The sequence below is a fragment of the Phocoena phocoena genome, chromosome 1, assembly GCF_963924675.1.
Source record: "Phocoena phocoena chromosome 1, mPhoPho1.1, whole genome shotgun sequence".
Taxonomy (NCBI): domain Eukaryota; kingdom Metazoa; phylum Chordata; class Mammalia; order Artiodactyla; family Phocoenidae; genus Phocoena; species Phocoena phocoena.
The window spans coordinates 26,587,659-26,614,739 of record NC_089219.1 but is presented as its reverse complement, the minus strand read 5'-3'; the positions used below and the strand labels follow the sequence as shown (position 1 = coordinate 26,614,739).

The 27,081-nt window shown below is 45.8% G+C and overlaps 1 protein-coding gene across 1 annotated transcript in view; it reads left to right on the top strand.

Annotated features, from left to right (window-relative positions):
• Positions 1-27,081, top strand: part of CSMD2 (CUB and Sushi multiple domains 2) — a 661,886-nt gene that overhangs the window by 592,949 nt on the left and 41,856 nt on the right. The window contains exons 50-55 of the mRNA XM_065872671.1: positions 12,373-12,558; positions 13,582-13,776; positions 15,446-15,619; positions 17,235-17,408; positions 23,322-23,495; positions 26,534-26,722. Coding sequence (XP_065728743.1) covers positions 12,373-12,558; positions 13,582-13,776; positions 15,446-15,619; positions 17,235-17,408; positions 23,322-23,495; positions 26,534-26,722 — 1,092 coding nt within the window. The remainder of the gene's footprint in view (positions 1-12,372; positions 12,559-13,581; positions 13,777-15,445; positions 15,620-17,234; positions 17,409-23,321; positions 23,496-26,533; positions 26,723-27,081) is intronic.

Below are 27,081 nucleotides of genomic sequence, written 5' to 3'. Positions count from 1 at the left end.
CTATATCAGGAGTGCAAACAGTACTGTGGGAGCCCAAGGTTAAGAGGGGACCTACCTGCTCCTGTACAGCTAGGAGGCTTCCAGAAGAGGGGTTGCTTGGGCTCATAGAACAAGGAAAGTTGGGGGCCAGGCATTGGCAAGGAAAACATTCTAGGCAACAGCCAAAGCGTTTGCAAAACCACAGACTCTGAGAGAGATCACAAAATATGCAAAGCAATTGGGGCTGGCAGAAGTGCCAGGTCCGGTGGGAGGAGACGAGGGGCAGAGGGAAGCAGGGTGAACAGTGACCATCACCTACGCGGTCATCAGAGATCAAGCACGTGATATATACCAGGAAGTTCGCATGCATTGCTTTTGATCATTTATGGGATTTTATTTTCCTTAAAGTAATATACATTCAGACTAGAAATCTGAAGAAGAAAAAAGAAACTATAGATAATGCCAAGGAAAAAGTGAAAATGACCTATAACCCCATCAACTGAAATCACTGCTGTTAATATTTCCTTTGGTCGTTCATATATTGTTTATAAAAATGGCATTATTGGTGTACAAATCTCTTCATATTTTGTTAGCATCTATCACATGATTAAATACACTTAGTCATCAATATTTGCAATGGTTGTGTAGCATTATAGACAAACTGTCATTTACTCAAGTATCATCCTATTGTTGGTCATTTGACTTTCCGTATTTTTTGCTACTATAAACGATGCTGCTGTTAAAATCCTTATAATTCCGTCTTTGGGATCATCCATATTTATTTCCTTAAAATAAATTCCCAGAAATGAGATTATTGAATCATACATATACAAAGTCTACAGCTTTTGATACTCGTTGCCATCCAAAAAGTTTGTCTTCACTTATACCTCCACCAGCAGCTTGTTGTCTTTCCTCCCAGATTCTCAACATTATATACTGCATTTTAAAAAAGAAAGAAAAAATTTACCAATTATATAGACAAAAACAAGAAATCAGTTAAGGCTGAGGTTCTTGTGTTTTGGTTCCCAGCATGGTGACGTACTTTTTTAATGACATCTGTCATCTCTGACCCTCACAACCTTCTCGGGCCTGTGCCTGAGCTTTCTCAAAGAACAGAAGCAGTGCATCATTGATATTCTCTTTGATGCTTTAAGCAAAGTTCACAGAGAACTGATTGTCCGCAAGTGGCAAACATCTTTTGGCTTCAGTTTCCATTTTTCTAACTGTATCCACACAGACAAGTCTTTTTCCCAAAGTTCTAGTTGGAAGCAACCAGGCCTCTCACCTCTATCTTTTGTCACTTCCCAAAACCAAGCTCTGTCCACTCATCCCCACACTGCTCTGTGCTGCTTCTCTCCATCCCCAGCCCCAGCCCCAGTTCCTCTCCGATGCCCTCCCTCTCTGCCATTCCCTCCGTGCTCTCTGGAATCCTGGTTCCATGGCCAACAAGTGTACACCCTCAGTCACCGCCCAGAAGGCTCTCTTCACTTCCTTCCTCCACGGAGACTGTGGTTCTCATCTGAGAACACAGATGCTGTGGCCCTTTCAGGGGAGGGGGCTCATCCCCTATTTCCCACAGAACCCAGGGCGAAAGGCCTGGCATGCTTCCCTTTCCTGCTGCTGCTTTCCAAACCATACTTCTCCACTGACAAACACAGCACATTGGAGAGTCTATGCATCCTAACGCTTTCTCTCTCCTTCCCCTGCCCGTTCTCTCAGTACGCATTCTCTCCCTCAGAGGCCTCATTCCACCACAAGCTTTCAGGTACTTTGTGATTCTCCCCCCTCCTCTCCTACCCACGGGAGGTGTCCCTCTGGGTTTGGGGGACTGTGGTGTGTGATGGAGATCACTAGACAGCCTGGTAGTCTCTCAGGCTAAGAGGTTACCTTCTGTCCTCTCAGTTATCCAAGAGAGAAGGGCCAGGGAGGGGCAGTGAGATGAGCTGCCTTTGGCACCTTTCAATCTGAACACTGTCTCTCTCCAGCTCTGGGAAACTTCCATCTATGATCATTCCATCCCCTCCACTATCTCTGTTCTCTTTTCCTGCAACCCAGACCTGCTGGACCTCCTGGGCTGATTCCCTGTGTTTCCAGTCCTTTTCTCTCTCATTTTCAGTCTCTGTCTTTTTGGTCTATATTCTGGGAAATTTCATTTACTTTTCATTTTGTCGACTGAAAAAAAATGCACAGCCTAAAAGTTGAGAATTATGTTTTATTTGGCAGAATTAAGCCTGGAAGATAGCCTCTCAGTTATTCTAATGTTTTTATTAGCATCTGTTAGACCCATTGAGGGGAATCAGAGACCAGAAATAAGGTTTCCCAGACCAGTTTTTGTTTGTCTGTTTTAAATTAAAGGAGTTCTTAGGTTAACCATTATATATTTTTCCACCTTCTAATTTGTTTCCCCCACCCCCAAAGGACCAATAAAACAGCGCTTCATAATGCAAGTTCTCTAAACATTGATCAGTTTAGAAGTTTCTCCAATTTAAAGGATCCATAATCTGGCCATTAATGAGATATATGTAAATAGCGGACTCAAATCAATAAGACGCAAGAGGCATCCCCATAAGAAAGTGTGAAGGATGTAGCCTTCACAAGATCTAGAAAGTTTACTCCCCAAAACAGTCTAAGAAAGTAAAGGTCTTCACTGTACAGGCTGATGCAACAAAGGTTAAGACCGCAAAAGCCGCTGAGAGTCGGCACAGTCAGACAGAAGACGGTTCAGAATCCCAGTCTACTTGATTGCCAGATGTGTATCATATGTGCACCTCTCAGATGGCAGAGACCAATTTTTGAAAACACACACACACACACACAAAACACCTAAGAAGATCAGGTAGAAGATTTACACCTCAAAGACACAGGAAGAGAAATGCAAGTTCCCCCTAGAAGAGCTTTTGGGTTTTGGGGGGGTTTTTTTGTTTTTGTTTTTTTCGGTACACGGGCCTCTCACTGTTGTGGCCTCTTCTGTTGCGGAGCACAGGCTCCGGACGCGCAGGCCCAGCGGCCATGGCTCACGGGCCCAGCCGCTCCGCAGAATGTGGGATCTTCCCGGACCAGGGCACGAACCCGTGCCCCCTGCATCGGCAGGCGGACTCTCAACCACTGCGCCACCAGGGAAGCCCCGAGCTTTTGTTTTTTTAAGGTCAGAATTCTGAAAAGATGTTTTATCAAGCTGGCTTTTTTTTTAACTTAACGGCATACGCAATAAAAGAGCCCCATATTGGCCATTTTAGGTTGAGCTCTCCTTTGATATAATTTTCCCAATTAATTAGGTACTTGCAAGTATAAGACATGAATCTGGCTGGAGTGTTAGCTGGAGTTTGGCTTTCTGATGCCCCTCGTTTTTTCTTTGAGAGACTCTATTTCCCTCTTTAAAGCTGAATTTGTTGAGGATAAAAGCTCCTAGTGAAATTGTGTGGTGGGCCAATGTGCTCCTTATAATCTTGATGCCTCTAGGTTTCTACCCTAGAGTTGTTTCAGCTCCTCTTCTTGTCTCGGGTTCTCCCTCCCGAGCACTGTGGGTGCTCAGATCACGGAATGGCCGGTTCTTATTCGTGCAGAGAAAGTTGTTTAATTAAAATGAGTTGGTTTCCCTGTTAGCAAGTCCAAGCTCGCTCTGCTTGCCGCACGACAGGCCAATAAATCGGGAGACGAGGTGCTGAGGCAACAATACGACTTTATTTGGAAGTTTGGCAGCCTGAGAAGATGTCGGACCAGGGGTCTCCAAAAAACCATCTTACGGGGTCTGGATGCCAGTTCCTTTTATAGAATCAGAGAGGGAAGTAAAGTAAAAAGGGCCATCAGTCTTGCAAAACATCTCCTGGAATGGCCAGCCTCGGGGAGCGGATGTGTTAATTTCTTTCTTGAAGCCATTCACAGGTGGGCAGGGTTCCCTGAGGCAGGCCATGATGTACGATTATAATAACAAAAGCAACAAAAAGCAAAGGCTGAAGTCCAAGAAACAGATCCAACATGGAGTCACAATTGGCTCTTCCCTGTTACAGTTCCCCACTGTGAATGTGCATTCCACAATCTTGTGGGAAAAGGGGTGACCACCATTCTAACTGCTCAGTCAGATGGATCTTTCTGGGAGTGTCCGCCATTGGTGCCAGTGATCCAAATGATGAGATTTGTCTTCTTTTGTTCCTCTTTGGAAGTGTCTGCTTTACACCTGTAGGCTTAAAAAATATTCACAACCTAGAAAGTTGAGAGTTATCGGGAATTTTGAGTCCTCACGTCTGGGAGGCCACATCTCAAGTTTAAAAATTTAGCGTTTTTCTATGTATGAGAAGATGCAAGTGTCTGGGCTCACTGAAATCATTCCTTTGATATGTACCACAGCCATCTGGGGTCTGTATCCTGTATTTTCACATTCTGAGTTTCTTCACGGCTCACCGTAGGAAATGGCTGCGATCTGATGCCTGCTAGATGGCAGGTATTCTTCTCCTTCTTGAGTTTCCTCAGGGTTCACCGGCTGACTTTGGAGGGGAATTTGACCAATATTTGGGAGACATGTCTTGATCAAATTTTGTCCCACAGCGCCGGGAGGCTCATCCCAGGTCAGGCGAAAATTGTTGATATGCCACTCCAGGTGCTAATTTTTGGATTAGGCCCTATTGATAGTTAAAGATTCTCTGGATCCTCTGTCTAATTATGATGAGGAGACATTTTCCCTTGTTGCTTCTTCCCATACGTGGAATCACACTATTACAACTATTTTATGTTATAAATGTGAGAAGTTTTGCTGGGGGCCTGGTTACACACTAGGCACTGTAACAGACAACAGTCTTATGAAATAGACAGGATATAAGTAATGCAGCTAGGAACACTGACAGAGACAGAGCGCAGCAGGGACACACAAAGCACAAACAATTTAGAAACCAAGAACAAATTAAAACGATTAGTATAATCGTATAAGTATATACGTATAAGTATATACGATATATATAAGTATATATATATTACTAGTTGTAATTCCAGTTCCAATAACAAGTGACCAAAGGAACCATAACTGATTTAACGCGCCATCCACAGTTTCACTGTACTGGTCATGCATACTTAGACATGCATGGCTTAATCTTTGAGATATGCTACTGGCAGGATCAACCCGGTAGAGAGAAAAAGATAAATGTTTCATCTTTGTTTACAAAGGCATACTTTATCAACTTGTTGTAGGTCATAGCATAAGAGAAAAGGTTTTTTTCTGAAAAACAAAGATTAAAGCCAGTATATTTCCCAAAGTCATAAAGTTATTGTAAGGTCGGATCTTAACAAACGGCACCGCGAAACAGAGGAAAGCTTCAAGTGCGCTTTATTAGGGAGCGCCCCCGGGCGAAGTTCACTGGTCCGAGAGAAAGGGGCCAGAGAAGTCGCACCCGGGCGAGGGTTGGGCAAGATTTTATAGGAGAAGAAGGGAAAGGGGTGTGGTGAATCTGGGAGGGCGTAGGGTATTCCTTATTTGGTGGTCTCTTCGGGTATCGTGGGGGACCGTTAGTCCCACCCCTCGAAAGACTGGAAGGCTGGGCCGGGTGGAAAGTCCCCAGGTCACTTCCTGGAACTGGGTGGTCCGGAAAGTCTCCAGGTCAGTTTCTGGAACTGGGTGGTCCGGAGAGTTTCCGTCTGATGCAACCTGTGAATCTGATTGCGTTCCCCCGCCTCGGGCCAGTTGGCCTTACAGTTATAAATCATGTTTGCCAGTTCATTCAGTCCCATATTTACTAGTTCATTGATTCATTCCTGTTGATCCGGTTGAAGTTATCAGGTTTTCCATTAGTTTTGTCATTTGTCACCCAATCCAGTGATATTATCTGAAGGCTATCAGAAACTTATATTTGTCAAAAAGTTCCTTTTTATGAGTCTTCTTGAAAATCTTCATTTTGTTAAAGCATCAGGACAAAACTTAAAATAGCATGGTTAAAGATTTGAGTACAATGCAAATAGCAGGAAACAGATATTTCTGTGACATATAACATTTTAGAATAACTAGAATTATGATTGATAACATATCAGGACATCATATCAGCTGTTAGGGATTCCGTATAAATTTTGGAATATCTATATTAAATATTCTATAACCTAAGGTTCATCTCCAATCACTTGACAATGTTTCTGAAGTAATTTAACATATCAAATAAACTTAGTTTGACATTCCTCTCTCTCTGAGATGTCTCAGAGATGCTGTTTCAAAGTATCCCAGAGTCAGCTGGAGGCTAAAAGGCTTTAGTCAGATTTTGATATTTGGGAAGTTTGTTAAAAATATCAAAAATGTTTTAAAACACAACAGGGGGGCTTCCCTGGTGGCGCAGTGGTTGAGAGTCCGCCTGCCGGTGCAGGGGACACGGGTTCGTGCCCCAGTCCGGGAAGATCCCACATGCCGCGGAGCGGCTGGGCCCGTGAGCCATGGCTGCTGAGCTTGCGCATCCGGAGCCTGTGCTCCACTACGGGAGAGGCCACAACAGTGAGAGGTCCGCGTACCGCAAAAACAAAAACAAAAAACAAACAAAAAAAAAAACACAACCGGATCATAGGTCACTGTGAAACAATACTTACTCATTTAACCAAAGTCACAAAATGATTAAAAGAAAACAAATACGGATCACCTAAGGGCACAGAGACTCATACAATCTGTTATCAAAAAGGATCACTTCTAACAGAGAGAGATCAAATTCGTCTTGTATTAGCTTACTTAACAGAATCCATTTACTTAGTTAACTTCAGTCTAAATTTAGTTAATCCTGACCTTGTATAAAACTTTCTCAGTAAAATGTAATTCCATTCCTCATACCTTCTTAACTGAAAGCACACATTCTACCATACTGAAATGTTTTATTATTTTCAATAGCTTTAATTATATATTTAAATTAGAATCCCCGGCTCTTAAAAACCTTAATTTCTAGTGAAAACCAAGAGATAAGTAATAGTTACCAAAATCTGGAGAAACTATTTTCGATGATTTTTAGAACATAATTATTCTTATAGAGTTTACCTAAAAGCTCTTATCTCGTTTCCACTTACTTTAAAGTTTCATCATATCAAGTTATTTCTCTTGCTGACAAATTTGCAACAGGTATAACAAGATTTTATTTAACTTCTATTAAACCTAGGTGCAGTGAAAGTATTATACTTAATGTTGATGGCTCTAAAGACATGTCTATATTAATTAGATCAACAAACAAACATAATACCAGGTATTAATTTAATACTAAATATTTCCCAGTTCACGTGAACCTGAAAACCCATTTATCTTAATTTCTCTTGTATTTAGAATTGTTTGGTTTGTAAGCACTTACTTTTCTTTAAGCCAATTAAATAGAGATCATTTACAGATTAACCGCAGCAATGTTATCCAAAGACAAAGACACATACAAACACACAAACAGAGAGACATCATAGCTCTCATTTCAAAATTTCAGCCCTGAGTCGGGTACAGCAATGTAAAACCCATCAATTTACAAAAGAGGCTGGATTAAAATTGGGTTTCTGGCAGATGGAACAAATCAACCTCACTTGTCTAGATGGCTAAACCCTTTTTACTAATATTTATGGAAAACAGGTTCTAAATTACTTTACCCTCTTTTTCAAAATTTGCATTTTAAAAAGATGGCAGAGTTAAGGGTTCCTGAGAAGACCAGATAGGACATTTGCATCTCAAAGATACAGGCAAGTTTCTCCTAGGATGACTTTGTTTCCCCTTTGTTGGTCTCTGAGCAGACAAAGCCATTACAATCTTTCGGGCCTTTTTCCTATTTCTCTGGGTGCGTTCAGCCTTTTCGGCCGTATCCCTATTATTGAAAAGCAAATAAGCCAATTGGAACAAATCATTCATTGGGGTCTGAGGACCAGCAGTTGCTTTCTGAATTTTGCTCCTGATGTCTGGGGCAGACTGGGCCATGAAATGCATAGCCCAAAGGTCCGGGACCTTGGGGGAGGAGGGATCCACATATGTTCGGGATCCATGGCCCTGTAGGGTGAGGTCCCCTAGTTGGCATTCTGAGGTTGTAAGAACGAACGGTTTTGTACTTCTCCAGAAACTCCCTTGACCGGGATAGACTGAGAAGTTTTCTGTGCCACCTTGATGTTTACCACAGAATATGTGGCACCCATATCTATTAGAAAGTCAGCCAACTTGTTCCCCACTGTCAAAGTTACCCGGGGCTCCTGAGGGGAAATTAGAATTGGACGCCTCAAGTCTAAAGGAGTCCCCTGGCCTCTTACAGGATATCAGCGCAAGGGAAATTGCCCTGCTGCAGAAGTGGCTCCCAGTCCAAATTGGTTGCTCTACTGGGTCTTAGATGGTGATACTAAACCAGGTTCCTGTGCTCCAGGGGTTACTATAGAAACTGCTATTTGATCCCCATGGGTAGGGGAACCAGGAGGTGGTGAATATGTTGGCAGCAGGGGGTTGGGGGGGTGCAGGTGGAACACCTGCTGGTGAAGACTGCTCAGCCACTGGGGGAGCTGGATAGGCTGGAGAGGGGGTTAAGTTTTGGAATAACATGTCCCCACTCTAATTTTTTCCCTCTTCCCCCTGTAGAATAAGTTCCTTCTTAGGTTTTCTTTCAGATCGCTGCACCATAAGGTGGCAGCCCTCTGACTCCTTTTCCTCCTGATGCAATAACATAAATGCTTCTACATACGGAATCTCATCTCTTTTCCCTGCTGTTTTGCAAAACACTTCTAACTGTGAGATCATATAATTGAGTGAGCCATTCAGGGGCCATCGTCCTTCTGATCCTAACGTATATTGGGTCCACACCCTATTACAAGAGTATATCATGTCTTTCTTAGTCATAGGCTCACGGCTATGTTTTGCCCATTTATCTAATATACGCCTCAGAGGGCGCTCTCTCGGGATAGATGGAGTATTTCCCATTTTTATAAGTTTGATAACATCAAAACACAAAAGACGCAAATTCCAACACAAAAGGCACAAACAAATTCTAGCATCGATGCACACAAAACCAAAACAAAACCAAGACCAAAACCAACGAACTAGTTCCCAAATCAGGTAGAGTCCAACAACAATTCCCCTCTCCAACAGGGTACCCCAACCAGATTGGCTTGTCCCATAAAGGAAAAGCCCAAACAGAGGGGGGAATATGTTCCCTGTGTGCACGCCAGAGCGACTTACCCTCCAAAATCGAGTCCGTCGACTCGTCGAAGTTTGTCGGTTCCTTGCTTCAACTGCCCAGTGCTGGGGTAGCCGGTGCTGCTTCAGGGAACTCTGAAGGGAAGATCCTCAGGACAAATGATCCTGGCAGCTGCTAGGGCCTCGCCCCGATATTCCCCAACAGGGACCTGCCAGCCACGAGCAGCAAGGTTCCCAGCTGGCTCAGCCAGATTTGTTACCGAGTCCAAGCTCACTCTGCTCGCCGCACAACTGGCCAATAAATCGGGAGACGAGGGGCTGAGGCAAGGAATACGACTTTATTCGGAAAGGCGGCAGACCGAGAAGATGGCGGACTAGGGTCCCCAAAAAACCATCTTATAAGAGTCTGGATGTCAATTTCTTTTATAGAATCAGAGAGGGAAGTAAAGTAAAAAGGCAGAATAGAGAGGGAGAGGCGGGGAGGAAGTAAAGTAAGAAGAGCCGTCAGTCTTGCAAAACATCTCCTGACATGGCCAGCCTTGGGGAGGGGAAGTGTTAATTTCTTCTTTCTTGCAGCCATTCACAGATGGGCAGGGTTCCCTGAGAGAGGCCATGATGTATGATTATAAGAACGGAAGCAGGGCTTCCCTGGTGGCGCAGTGACTGAGAGTCCGCTTGCCGATGCAGGGTGCACGGGTTCGTGCCCCGGGTCCGGGAGGATCCCACACGCGGCAGAGCGGCTGGGCCCGTGAGCCATGGCCGCTGAGCCAGCGCGTCCGGAGTCTGTGCTCCGCAACGGGAGAGGCCACAAGAGTGAGAGGCCCGCGTGCCGCAAAAAAAAAAAAAAAGAAAGAAAGAAAGAAAGTAACGAAAAGCAGAGGCTAAAGTCAAAGAAACAGATCCAACATGCAGTCAAAATTGGCTCTTCCCTGTTGCATCCCCGTGGGACCACTGCACAGCGTGAGGACTTGCCTCCACCACTCCCGCAAGTTTCTCAGTTGCCTGAGAAAGCCCTTCTCGGCCAGGAGGAGATGTCCCTTCTTCGGAGCTAAAGGCTCTCATGTAATATTTGCACTTTTATCCCAACACGTTCTCGCATAGGCAGCTGATTTGAGGGAAAACGTCAGGTCAGCCTCCTCCCTGACCACTCAGCCCAGACCGCTCAGCACCTTTCGACTGAGCAAATCCCAGTGTCTTTCAACTGGGCTCTCCTAGTATCTTTCAAATGCGGAGACAGGTACCTGTTAGACACCACCAAATAAAACTCAGGATCTTCAACCAATAATCAGGAGCTCCAAGAACCAGGAGAGATTCACCCGAATTTGTCTGGATTCTCCGAGGAGGCGGATGGGCGCCAGAGGCCTCTGCTGGTGCAGATTCCAGACCCTCGTAGAGTTCAGGTGAAGGAGAGAAGTCTGCTCTAGGTCCCTTCGTCAGTCACCAAAACTGTCGACTGAAAAAAAATGCACAACCTTGTCGACAAAAATTAATCGATAGTCAATCAATGAAAGAAGTGGAAAATTTTATTCGAGCCAAATGTGAGGATTATAACCCAGAAACAGCATCTCAGAAAGCTCTGAGAACTGTTCCACCCGTTAGATGTCAGAGTTATATAAGTTTTTTGGAGCAGAGGGCTCTACGTTAAATGACGTATTATTGACGGTTTACACAAACCGGACCTAAATGTCATCGTGGCCCCTTACGAGATCAAGAGGAATGTTATCTTTTAAGGGGTTGCCTTGTTGATGGTAGGAGAACATAGCTCTTTATGGTTGAGCAGGTATGTCTGACAATGGGGGAGGTTTTGTCGAGACATAAGGCAGATACACCATGCACACTAGGCAGAAAATTTTTTGTTTAAGTTTTTCTTGCCTTGCATAAAATATGAATTTTATTTCACAGCCTAAAAGTTGAAAATTATGTTTCTATTCAACAGACTTAAGCCCAGAAGACAGCCTCTCAGATAGCTCTGAGGGACTGCTCCGAGGTGGCAAGGGAAGAGCCAGGATGTATAGGAGTTTTTGCAACAAAAACCAGGTGGTCAGGACAGCAAAAGATTACTATTAATTAAAGAAAACCGGACCTCTCAGGTTAATGAGTTTAGCGCTTTTCTCTGTACAAGATGCCAGAGTCAGGGCTCCTTGAAATCATTCCTTTGAAATGCACCTTAGCTATCTAGGGCCAGCATCCTGTTCTTTCCATTCCTGAATCCCCTCAGGGTGCACTGTCGAGGGCCGCTGCTGAGGGGGCAGCCTATGTGTCTCCATCCTGAGCTCCCCTAGCACTCACCATTGGGGGTGGCTGTAGGGCTGAGATGGCTGCAGTATCCTTTGTTTGCTGAAACGGCAGGCAGCCATATCTTTGTCTACAATTTCCACCCCTTCTATTTAATGCGTATTTTGGTGATCCTATTTTTAACTTAACAGGGCCCTTCCTTGTTCACTTTTTGTTGTTCTCTTTTCAAAGCCCTCTCTTCTCATTTTATTATACGTCACCTTGACTTTCTCAAGACGAGAAGTTTAAAGTTGTATGTTTTCTGTTACCTGAGTTAGTTCTGTTTCCTAAAGGAGACTTTTCTTTCTCTTTTTAATCTTATCTTTGTTTATCACTTTCATGCTGCTGGTTTCTTTCATTTGTATAGTGATCTTTAATTGTTCATATTTCAAAGTAAGGGCTAGGTTGATTTTTCCAGGTAACAGATGTGGGTTACCTCTGCTGTTATTATATGCAGCTATCATTGCCCACTAGGTCTCTCCCATGAATAAGAAGTTGAGTATGTGGCAGAGATAAGCAGACAGAGGGGCAGGCTTTAGGCTGAGAGCCTTTATATTTAAGGATTAAAAGAGCTTTATCCCAGGATGCCTACTTCTACCACAGCATCCCTAATTCTCTCAAGGGAGTTCTTTCCTTTTTTTTTTTTTTCTTTTTTTTCCTTCAGTGGGTAAGAAAACCCTCTCTGTTTAGTTTGGAGAATGGCCGCCTGAATGTCTCTACACTGTGTTTGTGAGAAGGGATGGAGAACTGGTCTCACCCCGTAGCTCCCTCCTGTATATTTTCTGCTGCAGCTTCTCAACTCCATTTAATCCATCAACACACTTCTATGTGCATTTCATCTTCCAAATCTTTTTTTTTTCATCTCCTCTACCGATCTTCCCATTTTCTTTTTTGTTATGAGGCTTTTCCCTCTTATTGGTCTTTACTATCATTTTATTAAGGCCTCAAGGGAGAGCAAAGATAAAAATATGTTCTCAGAACACCATCCTTGAAGCAGACATGCTCATGACATTTTTTTCCTCCACTAGCTCTTTCCTGTGGGCTTCCTGAGGCCCCCAAGAACGGAATGGTGTTTGGCAAAGAGTACACGGTGGGGACCAAGGCTGTGTACAGCTGCAGCGAAGGCTACCACCTCCAGGCAGGTGCCGAGGCCACTGCAGAATGTCTGGAGACAGGCCTATGGAGCAACCACAATGTGCCCCCACAGTGTGTCCGTGAGTCCTTGGGTAGGGGAGGGGGGTGTGTCAAAGGGCTGGATAAGCAGCTGAAAAGATTCCTGCAAGGAGCGAGCTAAAAATCCAGTAATGGGAAGAGACATGCCCATGGAAGCTGGGGACTCAGAGAGCTGAGACAAGTGGGTACTGCCGTCTACCAACCTGGGTTCCCATTTGAAACTGCTTCAATGCATTGATAGACCCTTGCTCCCTGAGAGGTTTCCATAAACCATCACAGAATGAGGAATGACTGGTCCACTTCCTTTTAGGTGGAAAAACTGTCAGAAAGTTGGCATGAATGTCCTTTGATCACAGAACTCCAAAATAACAGAGATATACTTCGGTTTTAAGGCCAAAGTCACACACTGGCAGCCTAATGGGCTATATCTAGTCTGAAGATACAAGGTTTTGTGGTTTTGTTTTTGTTTTGCTTTGGTTCTTTGGCCTATGCAGTGCTTTATTAAAAATTTTTGAATTTCTTCCCAACATTTTAAAATCAGAAAATTTTACATAAAAATTCGTATTTCTAGCTTCTCTTGAAAAAGGCAGGTCTGACCGATTGGAATTTGCAGTCTCACATCCACAGTCAACACTGACTGAGTGCCACCTCCCTTTCTCTTTTTGGCGGCACGCGGGCCTCTCACTGTTGTGGCCTCTCCCGTTGCGGAGCACAGGCTCCGGACGCGCAGGCTCAGCGGCCATGGCTCACGGGCCCAGCCGCTCCGCGGCATAGTGGGATCTTCCCAGAACCAGGGCACGAACCCGTTTCCCCTGCATTGGCAGGCGGACTCCCAACCACTGCCACCAGGGAAGCCCTCCCCTTCTTTTTTAATTTGGCATATCTGCCCACCCCAGCTTGCTAATTCCCCACCCAGCTCACTTCACTCATTGACCACACCTGCCTGGGGACGAACGGCTCTTGGATTCATCATTACTGCGTTACGGTCTCCCAGTCCCCAGCTCTGGGTTGTCAGCATCTTCCATAATTAATTTATTAATCCTCTCTGCGTTTTACCTCCCCAGCTGTGACCTGTCCCGACGTCAGCAGCATCAGCGTGGAACACGGCCGATGGAGGCTCATCTTTGAGACGCAGTACCAGTTCCAGGCCCAGCTGATGCTCATCTGTGACCCTGGCTACTACTACACTGGCCAGAGGGTCATCCGCTGTCAGGCCAATGGCAAGTGGAGCCTCGGCAACTCTATGCCCACCTGCCAAAGTAAGCCCAGGAGGGCAGGGTGGGCAAGTTTGGCACAGTGCCTACAACCTGAGCCGTCTCATACCTGGGCTGAATTGGGGTTGGGGGGGGAGAAGAGGAGTATAGCCAGGGACTGCAGTGAACCTTCTGATCACTCGCCTAGAACCAGGAGCTGGGGAGAGGCCTGTTCCTTTAAGGAAGCACTTCTCAGCATCTTGTCATCTTATTAAAAAGCTGCCTCTGTCCAGGTGAGCATCCACTAATTCATTTACTCCACATTCATACCAGGTATTGTAGAGGTATGAGGAGAAAAGGTTGTGGTTCCTGCCTACAAGGAGCTGAGAGTCTACTGGAGAGGCAGAGAAATAAAGAAGCAAGGATAACAAAGTGTGATAAGACCTATAATGGGAGTGTGTACAGGGGGAATGAATATAACGCAAGGGACCAGGCTACCTATGTGTGCCTGCCTCTTCTCCACTGTTTGTTTTTCTTTGGTTCTTTAAGATAGTTTCAAAGGTCAGGGTCCCTGGGAAGCACCTCTGAGATGGAGATTTGTTCGGGAATGCCCTTGGGATCACCACCTGGGGAAGGGAAGGGGAGGGGAGAGTGAGGGGAGGCAAGAGGAGGAGAAGAAGTGGGGCTGGGAAGATGGAGAAGGTGATCTCTGATGCAGTATCAGAGAAGGCCTCAGCTGACCCTGCAAAGAGCTCTGAATCTTGGTGGCCCTTCAGATTGTCACAAGTTAGGGCAGGAGGACTTTATACTTCCACACTGACCAAACACTGGGTGCAGGCTGCCCCAGGAAGAGAGCATGACCTTAGGTGGGAGGACTCTTTAACCAAGGCAGTCTGAAGAGGGCTCGCAGCAAGGGGCTGTTTGCCAGCAGCTGGGGGAAGAAGTCCTTCAGTCCTAAAAGGGCGTCTGAGTGGGTCCTCACAGCATCCACCAGTAGGGATATTCTGATGCTATTTACTGAATCAGTAAAGATGTGATAGAGGAAGTAAGTGTTTGTGAAGGGACAGAAGGAGATCACTTATCAGGGCACAGGGGGACATTTGAGACTGGGTATCTTCCCAACACCTATGACCCAAGACACTGTTACCTTTGTTCATCCGAGTCCAGACTCCGAAGTGGAACCATGTATGTGACAGAGTAGGAGTCACGAGCGTGGCACAGCTTCCTTACAATGAAGGCGCCACGTCTCAGTGCAGCCAGGGGCCGTCCGCAGTGCTCTGTGGAGAACGGGTGTAGGGCTGCTTCTGGGCTCGGCAGAGAGCACAAGGGGAGTGCCTGGCAGTATCCGCCCTGGACGCCGAGGGGCACACCACAGAGTCGCCATCTCTCTGGCGCCGTGGTTCCTAACAAGGGTGCACATCCAAAACCCCTGAGGAGTTTTGGTTTTCTTTAATACACACGCTTGGGCCATATCTCCAGAGATTGTGAATCGTGGGTCCAGAGTGCAGCCTGGACATTTTTAAAGCTCCTTGGGTGCTTCTGGCGACACCTCCAGTTAAGAATCACGGGCCCAGCGTAACAGCACAGCAGTCATGGTGGCGACCCGCATTCTGGTCAAGAGTCCCATTAGAGTAGGTTAAACAGATCTTATTTTTGTCATTATTCTTGCTAATCAGAAGCAGCACATGTCCCGTCTCTCAGGGCTGGCTTCCTGAGCATTTTGTGGTCTTTATAGTCATCTCCTGTGGAGAGCTCCCCATCCCGCCCAATGGGCACCGCATCGGAACCCTATCCGTCTATGGAGCGACGGCCATCTTCTCCTGCAACTCCGGGTACACGCTGGTGGGCTCCAGGGTGCGAGAGTGCATGGCCAACGGGCTCTGGAGTGGCTCCGAAGTCCGCTGCCTCGGTAAGTGACCTCCCTGGACCTCTCCTGTCCCTTTTTCCCTCCTCAGGACAGGTTAGATCTTTCCAAAGCTGCATTCCAATCTTTGAACTGTACTGTTTTACCTACTGTCATAAAATGCTTAATCCAAACAGCTATTGGCATCTACCATAGCAAAAAACCCTGAACAAGCTTCCCTTGGAGCGCCCAAACGAATGAGAAGAACTTCAAGTCTGAGGAGACAAACCTTTGAGGGGCTCTCCTTCTGATCAAAAAGACACCCCCTTCTTATTGGCCCTTGTATGATGGGTGAAGCCCCAGTCTCCGCCTCCAGGGACACTTTACAGAGACACATTCCTGCAACACACCTAAAATACCATTTATATTATTGGTTTTTCCGTAAGATCTTAGGGGAAAACCCAGACGAACTTTTTGACCAACCCAATATGTATCAGCCAATTTTACATACATATGTATACAAAAATACAATATTATATGTACTATATTATATAATAAATAAATATTTTTGTCATTAGCTTGTTTTATGACAAAGATATGTCAGTGTATGACAAAAGCATAAAAAGCAACCTGGCTTACAGAGGACAGAGTTATCATTTCCCCCATGGTTAATCCAGTCCCTGCCTAAACATTAGATACTAAAGTTCTCTCTTCTCTCACACCTTTCTTGGACCCCTCTACTCCAAAGGAGGGTCCCAGCTACACAGACCCAACAGCATAGATTGGACGGTGTGTTCCAGAGTAAACAGTACTGCCCTCCCCCTGTCTCAGGCCTCTGTTAGAGACACAGTCATGAGTTATTTCCACACAGAGCCAAAAAATGCTAGTGGAAACATGAGAAATACACTCTACCTAAACCCCATTTTAAAAACATAACTCACCTAGGTTTATATTATCTGTGTTCCTTGCCACTCAGGAAAGAAGGTTGAATCTAGCTGAGCCACCTGGTCTGACATGGTTATTTTCAACACGACCAGACTTTTTAAATTCCGTTTCAAATTCTTTTCCCATTTAGGTTGTTACGTAATATTGAGCAGAGTTCCCTGTGCTATACAGTAGGTCCTTGTTGGTTATCCATTTAGAATATAGCAGTGTGTACACATCAATCCCAAACTCCCTAACTATCCCCCCACCCCCACCCCTTTCCCCGCTGGTAACTATAAGTCCGTTCTGTCAGTCTGTTAGTCTGTTTCTGTTTTGTAAATAAGCTCATTCACAGCTAGGCTTTGACTGCCTTAATGAGACCACGGTGCCCTCCATGCAGTCGATGCTCTGGAAATGCTGGCTGATGAGAAAAAGAGGGGGACGTTCCCAGAGGCAGGGCAGTAACAGCGATCATTTCTCACCCGTGTACAGACACAGAAACTAAAGCTCAGAGATGGGTAGCCATTTGGAATGCAACCTTGGGATTTGGGGTTGCCAGGTCTTCAGCACCACTTCTATCACGTCTAGGATTCCTGAAGTCAGTCCTGGATGCTGCAGTCAGGGGGAGGCGGGAAAAACGATGGGTGGTCCTTTTCCCCACCGTCCATGTCTCCCCCTCCCCTCATTTGACCAAGTTCCACCTTATTTTCTATAAGCTCCTCTTCAAGTTACTCTCTTTCCCCACATCCCACCAAAGCTGGACACTGCGGGACCCCTGAGCCCATCGTCAACGGGCAAATCAATGGGGAGAACTACAACTACCGGGGCAGCGTGGTGTACCAGTGCAACGCCGGCTTCCGCCTGATCGGCATGTCTGTGCGCATCTGCCAGCAGGATCACCACTGGTCAGGCAAGACCCCTTTCTGTGTGCGTAAGTATGGTACCCACTCTCCCTAGTCACGGGCTCAGGTGCAACTTGACTTTCTCTTGTGTTGTCTTGATTAGGTTAGCTAGAGGGTTTTGTATGTTTTGTTAATGTTTTTCAAAGACAATAATTATATCTGTTGTTTTCAGTTTTCTGCATCATTAACTATTGCTTTCACCTTTATTATTTTCTTCCTTGTGATTAACTTCTTTGTTCATTTTCTTGCTTTTGAATTAGGAATTTAGTTCATTTATTTTCAGTCTTTCGTTTTTATTGATTATTATGGATGTAAGTGTTTAAGGCTGTAAAATTTCTTCTGGTCACTGCTCTAATCATACCCCACAGATTATAAAAATTAGGGTTTTATTATTTCTCAGAAATTCTGTAATTTTGATATTAATTCCCCCTTTCGCCTAGAAGTTTTTTTTAATAAAAGAGTGTGTGGTTTTTATTTCCAGATGGAAGGACCTTTTGGATTTTTACATTGATATTCATTTCTAATTAATTGCACTGTATATAATATTTCTACTTCATAGAATTTACTGAGGCTTCCTTTGTGGCCTGATATTTGATCAGTTGTTATGAATGTTCCATGTGCATTTGAGAAGAAAGTGTATTAGTGTGTTAAGTTCTATGTATAATCGTAAGACGTGCCTTATTGATTTTGTTGTTTATGTCTTCTGTATGCTTACTTCGATTTTTGTCCACCTGACCTGTTTTGTTCTGAAATTTGTGTTTCAAAGTTTTCTTTTATTAGTATTCCTCTATTTTTTCTTACATTTCCCATAGTTTCTGTTATGTAACAGTAATTGCTTTATTTGGTACATAGATATTCATAACTGTTATATCTACATTGCAAATTGTGGTTTTAGCCTTTAAAAAAATCTTCATTATCACTTTTAGTATTTTCTAGTTTGAATTGTACTGTGTCTAATACTATTAAGCTTATGCCCGCTACTCTCATCCTTTGCCCATTTGCCTGGTATACCTTTAACCACCCTTTGTTTTAGACTTTCTGAATCACTTAAATTAGATGTGTCTGTTATATACATCATAGAGTTGGGCCTTGCCTTCTGAGCCAGTTTGAAGATCTTTTTCTTTTAATAGGTTAGTCAAATTCATTCACATATATTGTTATAACTTATATGTTTGGTTTCAATTCTGTCATGTTTAATTATTATGTGTAAAATATAATACACATATTTCTTTCTTTCTCTGTATGATGTGTTCTCTTTGCTTTTTTTGCTTTGCTTTTTTTCTTTTTTCATTTGATATTTAGGAAAGGTTGTTAACTTGTATGTCCCTTTCCTGTAATCAGTGCATTGACATACCAGGATCCTTTTTCAATATGTTCACATTTAAGATAGACTTTCTCTTTCTAGCAGTGACTTTAGATCAATATTCCCCAGCTCCCCTCCTCTCCTCTCCTCTCCATACAGCCTTGCTCTCTACAAAGGCTTGCGACAGAAGCATGAGAAATAGTTCTCCCTGGGTTTAGTGTTTATTTTTCTACTTACACGTAACTTAAAAGTTTACAGCATTGTCTGTCTTCTAGTTATGCTGCAGGCCTGTACTTTCTACAGTTTTATTTCTTCTTCTTGTCAGTCTGCATTTTTGGGATTTAGATGGCCACTGTTTATTCTCAGTTGCCTGGAAGTAATTTGGAAATTTTTTCACTTTCTAAAGTTCCATAAAGTGAGCCTTTATATAAAGTGCAGGTTTTGTTCTTAATTTTTGTAAGGCAGGTTTTTGTTTTTAATTCTTTTTCATTTGGTTTTTCATATATGAGATGGAACAATGAAATAATGAGCCTTAACAAGCGATGCATGAAAACTAGTCTTAATAGTTTCTTAAGTATTAAGAAATGCTTTACATAAAGGAAGGTTTACAGAAAGGAAGACCTATCTATATTCAGTCAGCCTTCTAGATGTGTCTAAACAAAACACGTTTGGTTTAATCCAGGAAATGCAAATTCAAATGCCTTTAGGAAATTGACACAGAACATGTGTGAAAAGATTTGGGTTACCAATAATAGGGAATGTTGGAGTCTGAAAAAATGGAGTATGTCTGCCGAACCTAAGATACTTAATTTTGCACCTGGTCCTTACTGAAAGGCAGTATAGTAAAGCATTTGGACACTTGGACCCTGGACCTAGATTGCCTGGGTTCAAGTTCCAGATCTACCACTATATAGCATGTGGCTTTAGGCAAGTTAGCTTATCTCACTAGGTCTCTTTCCTCATCTATGAAAAGCAGGTACCTCAGAGACTATTGCAAGGATTAATCAATAATGTGAAATGGTCAGATGCTGCTGTTGCTGTTGTGATGAGAGTGTGATGGTGGCGGTGATGCCGCCGCCCTGTCACATCACAGAATCCAGGATCTCTTGTACCAAGCTCCATTCTCTCCTGGAGCTCAGAGTTTTAGGAAGTATCTGGAGTAGGACGGCAAGAGTAATAGAACAAGTGATTGCTCTGTGGCAGGTACTGTGTTAGCTGCCATCACCTATGGACTCAAGGTTTATGATATCAACCAGACTCTCAGAACTTTCCAGCCGCCCATCTATATTTCCTCAGTCAGCTCCCTTGTCCATTCCACACAATTTCACAGCTAATTCACAATTTCACCTCCTTTCTGAACACCCGTATTCTATTTGTCAGCAAATAGCAAATAGTGAAGATGTCCTGAAAGCAGAGAAGCTAGGTTTAGAACTCAGACGAGCCACTTAGAAACTGTGCCTCTTGAACAAGTCCCCAGACTCCTCTGAAACTCTCTTTTCCTATGAGGATAACGATGGTGCCTACCTCAGGGGGTTGTGAGGATTAAATGAAATAATGCATATAGACCCCAATAATTATTATATAATCTCATTTTCTACTGTGCAGGGAACATAGAAGCCATCAGGTAATAACCCCTTCCACTTCCTGCTTCCCTGGCTCGCACGTCTGTCCTTGTCCCTTCCCTCCCATCTAGAAGGAGGCCCAAGGCTAATCCCTCCATGGGTCTCTGGACCTCCTTCCCTTCTGCCTTCCTAGTAAGCTTAGTCTGTTTTCACTTCTCTCCTCTGAACTGTGGACCTTCCATTTCTATTAATTTCCCTCAGCCTATAAGACCGAATTCAAGAAACCTTTCCTTAGTACCTACTTTGTGCCAGGTGCTGTGTTAGGTGTTGTGGGTAAAGATGAATTGAATGTGCCGTAGTCTCGGCCCTCAGGAAATCTGGGTCCAGTGGTGCATGTGCTCGAGGTCCAGTTAAGCCCCAGTCCAGCAGAACTCCTCTTTTCCTTCCCAGTGGTGTGTTCTCCTTCTCCCTTTGCGCCTGTATTCGTCAGGGCTCTCCAGAGAAACAGAGCCCTCTGGGCCATCTGACGAGTCTTGAACTCTCCCCATGGGTCTGCGACACTCCCACCTCCTGTGAGCTTGATTTACTGCTTTGCTGACCACCCCTCTGTGTCCTTTGCGGGCATTTCGGTCAATCTGCAGCTCAGAAGCTGGTACTACTCCCAAAGGTTTTACTCCTCAGCCCTCTTCTCTCACTCTATACAAGTGGTTATTTTAGCCTTTGGGGACATGACCCTTTGTGAGTCTGGTGAGAAAATGGATCCTCTCCCAAGCTGATCGCAAGCACCCAATATTTTGCATATAATTTGAGGGGATTCACAGACCCTATGAAGCTTACCTCCATTCTCCCACCACTTCGCTAACCTGGCAAAGTCCTGCTCAGCCTTGAGACCCAGCTCAGAGGGCATGCCATGCCCTCTGTGGACCCTCCTTAACCACTCCCTCCCTAGCAGAGGGTAGGTGCCCCTCCTGGGCACTGGCCTGTCTCGGCACCAGCCATGGTGTTGTGACAGCCTGCATCCCTGCCTGCTCTCCTACTGGGCTGAGAAGTGAGCCCCCTGAGCTCCTTGCATATCATCAGTATGTAGCAGAGTGTCTCGCACTTAGTGCGCGGTAAGCATTTAATGAAGAGCAAACGTATGAATCTGTTTTTAAAGCAACCCTGTTAATGCATATTGAAATCCTTACTTTACAGATAGAGGAGCTGAGGCGTAGAGCGAGTTGTCCAAAGGAAGGAAGAGACAGAGCTGAACTATAAACCCTGGGTTGCTGGCCTCCTAGTGCATTCTCGTCCCACCACACCGGGCAGTCTTGAACCCCTGTAGTCCGTTATAACAGCACGCCTCTGCCCAGCTCTCTCTGCTAGAGTTAGGGATGCTACCGTTGGGATTTACCTAAGAGAATGGTTCCAGAAAGACAGCAGATGTGACCACAGCCAAAAGTGGGTCCTACTTGGCCTTGTTCCCCGACCCCCGTTCATACCATTTGGGTCTGGGGTGGGGTCCTCATAAATCCAAGTGTTGGGCTAAGAAAGCATTCCCCGTGGCTCCTCAACCGCTCACAGCTAAAAATCCAGAACCAAGGGAGAGGCCTCAAAGCCATCAAGTGGGAGTTCAACCCAAAGGGACTAGGTACCAGGCAGGCACTAAACAGAACTAGGGATGAGGGAGCAGAGCAGAAGCCAGGCATCCATCCATTCATGGCTCACTCATTTGTTCGTTCGCTCAGCAAATATGTATCAGGCTCTTCCTGTATGTCAGGCACTGATACATACACGAAAGATAGAGCAAGGAGCGAAACAGAGTCCCTGTCCCAGGGAGCTTCCATTCAGGTAGAGGGAGACAGGCAATGAACACACGAGGAAATACATGCAGAGTGTGCCAGCTGCTATGGAGAAAAGCAGGGCAGGGCTAGGGGGCTGGGCAGTACTGGGGAGGTTGTTTATCTGGTCGTAAGGGAAGGCCTCTCTGCTAGTGACATCTGAGGGGGCACCGGAGGATATGAGTGCAGGAACCAAGGGATGTTCCAGCCAAGAGGAAAGCAAGTACATAGGCTCTGGGGCAGGAACTTGCTTGTTCAAGAAAACTCGAAGAGACCAGCGCCACTGGGTGGAGTGAACTCCACTACTGGGAGGAAGGGGGGAAAGCCTGAGCCCTACAAGCGCCAGAACACTCTTCCTTCCCTGCCCAGGGTTGAACAAATTACAAAAGGAAACAGTCATGGGTAGAAGACAAAATATCACTTTTATTCCTGATAAAGACTAAGTTGGAACCCATAGCTTAATGTGAGAGCCAAGTGGAATCTGCTAAATAAACCCCAGAACGGGGTGGATTCACACACAGTCAGAGGCAGCACTGCACTGGGGCGGGCATCGCTCCATTGCTGGGGAGAGCCTGTCTCTGGAGGAGTGGGGCAGAGCAGCGCTGCCCACAGGCCGCCGGGTCCCAAGAGGAGAAAGGCAGGGCTGAGCCTTTATTCTTCCCAAATTGCACGATGGGCCGTTCCACGTTACCCGGGGCAGAGTAAGGAAGAGAGCAGAGAAAGGCCAGGAAGTACATGAATTGAACTCCCTTCACGTGGAAGGAGTGGGGGAAGGGTTGTGCCCCCACTAAGAGCTCTGGTTCCCACTGGTCTGTCACAGTGACCAGTCCCTCCACGCAGGCATGGTTAGTATTGACTCTGGCTCCGTCCAGATTGGCCCAGGAACTAGGCTGGGTCTGCATGACATGAGGGGTAGTCACCAGTGTATCTGGCGAAGAAGAGTGGAGTTGGGGAGCCAGGGGATAAGGGAGAGGAAACGAGGCGGGAGGGACAGAGAACGACGCTGTGAACCTAACACCCTGTGGAAGTCCAAGAATGACTTCTCTCATGTTGTCCAAGCGGTGGACATGCCTTCAAAGAAAAGGCAATGTCCACATGCTGATTTCAGGGAAGCAGAATTTTGCAGCAAAAGAGACTAAAGTTAGACCTAAGGCTGAACTTCACTGATGGGTATGAGAAACGCCAGGTGAGGAGAGGATGGACTTTGGGGGATATGGAATAACAGGAGGGCTTACCTCTCTTCTGTTCTGATTACAGCGATTACCTGTGGACACCCAGGCAACCCAATGAACGGCCTCACCCAGGGCAACCAGTTCAACCTCAATGATGTGGTCAAGTTTGTTTGCAACCCTGGGTATGTGGCTGAGGGGGCTGCTCGGTCCCAATGCCTGGCCAGCGGGCAGTGGAGCGACGTGCTGCCCACCTGCCGAAGTGAGTCACCCTTCTTCTCCCCTCCCCCACCCCCAGTACCTCTGCCATCTGTGGTCTGTGACCCACAAGCGGAAGCCAGTGGATTCCATTGTGGTGCTACTTTGACCAAATGGGGAAGACTTGGGACAGAAAAGAACCATAAATGGGGGCTTTCTCAACCCCTAGATACAGCCACGTCAAATTTCTTCACTGGTTATGTAAAGAAAGCAAAGGACGTTCATCTTTCAAAATAGAAATGGAAAACCATCTTCTGTTTACATTTCGTAGACCCAATAATTCACCATTATCATATAGAGCCCCATTCTTGATGAAAGAAAAAAAAACCCACAAGGGTGCAAATGAAAAATAAAAAGCCAACAGTCTAGGGGTTGGGGTGAAGGGGGAGGGAAGAAATGAAACCACGGACTCAAGAGGCAGACTGCGTAGAGGATATTCCAGCCCCATTCGGTCTATTTAGGAAATAGCTTCTAAAGCTTTCAAAGACTGCTCACAGCAATGAAGGGCAGTGGAGCTGTCTGCCTCCACCCAAGAGTGGCCTGGCAGGCTAGCTGAGGTTTGAATGGAGAGTCAGACAGAGTGAACAGTGCGTGAGTCCAGCCCTGGTCTGGAGGTTGATCAAGTCTTCACAGCTGTAAGGTGTGAGGGCTGAGACTCCCTCGGATGACGGCTCCTCCTCGCGGTGTTTGGGGGTGCACAGTGATTGGCTGTGCAGTGTGTCACAAGTCATTTGTAACTGATATTAAAGAACCAAATTTTTCAAATGATGTTTTAAAATCATTAAAGATACATTCACAGCTAACCTTAAAATAACATTCCTCTCAACATTTCAAGGTGCCATTTTGAGTGAGACTAGGTTCTAGGGAACACAGGGGAAATTGTCGTGACCTTGAGTTGACCTTCCTTCCATCACCTATCCAGGCAGGAAGGAGCTGAGAACTGATGCTTTGGGGTGTTGTTATCCCATTACCCCCTTCTCCTCAAGAACTGTGCTGTCTCCCCAACACAAGGTCCTGTCCTGTAACTTCAGCTGCCCCTGTCCCAGCCCCTTCCTGGGGTGCTGTACTCAAGAGCCGATCTTGAAAACAGATGGCTGGGGTAAAATCCTTAGAAATGATGGCATCTGCTCCTTCTCCCCACCAGCCTATTCTCTACTCTGACAGAGTGACCTGCCTAAAATGCAAATCTGATCAAGTCACTCCATGTTTAAAACACCTTCAGAGACTTCCCACTGCCCTTAAGATAATAATAGTCTCCTCTGCTGGTTTAATGGGGCCCACAGACCTGGCCCAGCCTCCTGTCCAGCCCACTCTTCTCCACTTCGTCCACCCCCAGCCTCAGCTCTGCATTGGGTCCCAGCCACACTGAACCTCTTCCGGAGTCCTCACACAGTGCCCTGTGCCCATAAACCCCCCAGGGCACCAGACACAGTTTCCTCCAATGCATTCTTCTCTGTCCCCTCCCACCCTCTCTTTGTCTGGGTGATTTCTACCCAGTCATCAAGAGCCTCCTTCTGGGAAGCCTTTCCTGCTCCACCCCCTGCACGGGGCTAGATGCTCTGCTTTGTGCTTACGGAACATTCTCTGCTGTCCCTATCAGAGCACTTATCAAACAGGATAATTGTTCATTTGTCCCTTTCTCTCTAGACCAGTAGTTCTCAATTGGGGATGATTTCACCCGCTCCCGTGTCCCAACAGGGGACAGATGTCGGAAGACCTTTTTGGTTGTCACAACTGGAGGGTTTCTATTGGCATCTAGTGGACAGAGGCCAGGGATGCTGTTAAACATCCTGCAATGCACAGGACTGCCCTCTCAATAAATAATTATCAACCCAAGATATCCTTCGTACCAAGGTAGAGAAACCCTGCTCCAGATTGTAACTTCTGTCATATCCTCACTGCCCAACACAATGCTTGGCACTCAGTATATCACGATAAACAACATGAATGAGTAAAGGCTACTTACCTGTTTTGTGACTCCAACCGCTCTGAGCCTCAGAGAGGTTCATCAGAAGTTAAAACAGCTCACACCTGAAAAGCTTATCAAAGATTTTAAGTACTGGCCCTGCCCCCCTTATGATGCATATGAGGTTCAGGTAAAATAATGGATGTGAAAGTGTTTTGAAAGCAAAAGTACAGATCATCGGGCTTCCCTGGTGGCACAGCGGCTAGGAGTCTGCCTGCCAATGCAGGAGACACGGGTTCGAGCCCTGATCCGGGAGGATCCCACATGCCGCAGAGCAGCAGGACCCATGAGCCACAACTACTGAGCCTGTGCTCTAGAGTCCGCAAGCCACAACTACTGAATCAGGCCCGCGCACCTGGAGCCTGTGCTCCGCAGCAAGAGAAGCCCCCGCTCACCGCAACTAGAGAGAGCCCGCGCGCAGCAACGAAGACCCAATACAGCCAAAAATAAATAAATTAAATAAATTTACTTTTTTTTTTAAAGTACACATCATGGGTTATGAATAATATGGTCATTATTCTCAAATCTCACTCGATTTTGAGTTAAGCTGCTTTGGAAACACTTCAGGATTTAAAAGTCAAATTTATCCCCCAGGATTAATCTCCCCCTGAAATACTCATAAAAGTGATTAAAACAGTTTCCAGAAGAGCCCACCCCCCCTTCCACAGCTTTGCTGAGGGAGACATTGTATCAGGGATCTGCTCACAGACAGAAGCCATCCCTGCCCTCAAGGGATTCTTGTATTCAAACAAATCACAATGGAGCGATCCAGGTTTGTACCAACGGGAGCACTGAGGAGGGAGAGGTTAACCAGTCTGGGAGGAGGTGGGAAGGCTTCTGCAGGGAGGTGATGTCTAGCTGGACATGGAAGAATGAATCCCTTAACCAGGTGATCAAGGTGAGGGGAGAAGTACAGCAGCCTCAGGACAAGCTCACCTTCCCAGGCAGGATCTCCTTTGTGTAGCCTGTCTTGGTCTGGAAATACGTGCCTGTTTGGACTTCGGAATTCTCATTTAAAAGCGCAGGAAAATCCTCGCATCCAGGTCTCTACATCTAATCATCCCGTTCCATTGCAGTCATCAACTGTACAGATCCTGGGCACCAAGAAAACAGCGTTCGTCAAATCCACGCCAGCGGCCCGCACACGTTCAGCTACGGCACCACCGTGTCTTACCAGTGCAACCACGGCTTCTACCTCCTGGGCACCCCGGTGCTCAGCTGCCAGGGAGATGGCACATGGGACCGTCCCCGCCCCCAGTGTCTCTGTAAGTTGATGTTATCTACTCACAATGATCACCCGTGCCTTCTGACGGGATGGTCCATATCAAAGAATAGCCCTCCTCTGTGTGTGTGTGTGTGTGTGTGTGTGTGTGTGTGTGTTCACGATGACAGTCACTGTGGCTGCTCTGCGGATGTCACAGAGCATCTTGGGCCCTGTTGGGTTAGTTGCCACACCAGTTCTCACGCTTTCTTTGTTCCTGGCTACAGGCTTATTCTCTTTCCTCTCTAGTGCTGCCACCAACCTCTTCAGCCTCCAGGGTTCCCTTCCTTCAGGGGTCCCGGCTGCATAGCGGGACACTGTCTCCCATGTTACACCCTCCTTGCTTTTCCAGAAAGACAACAC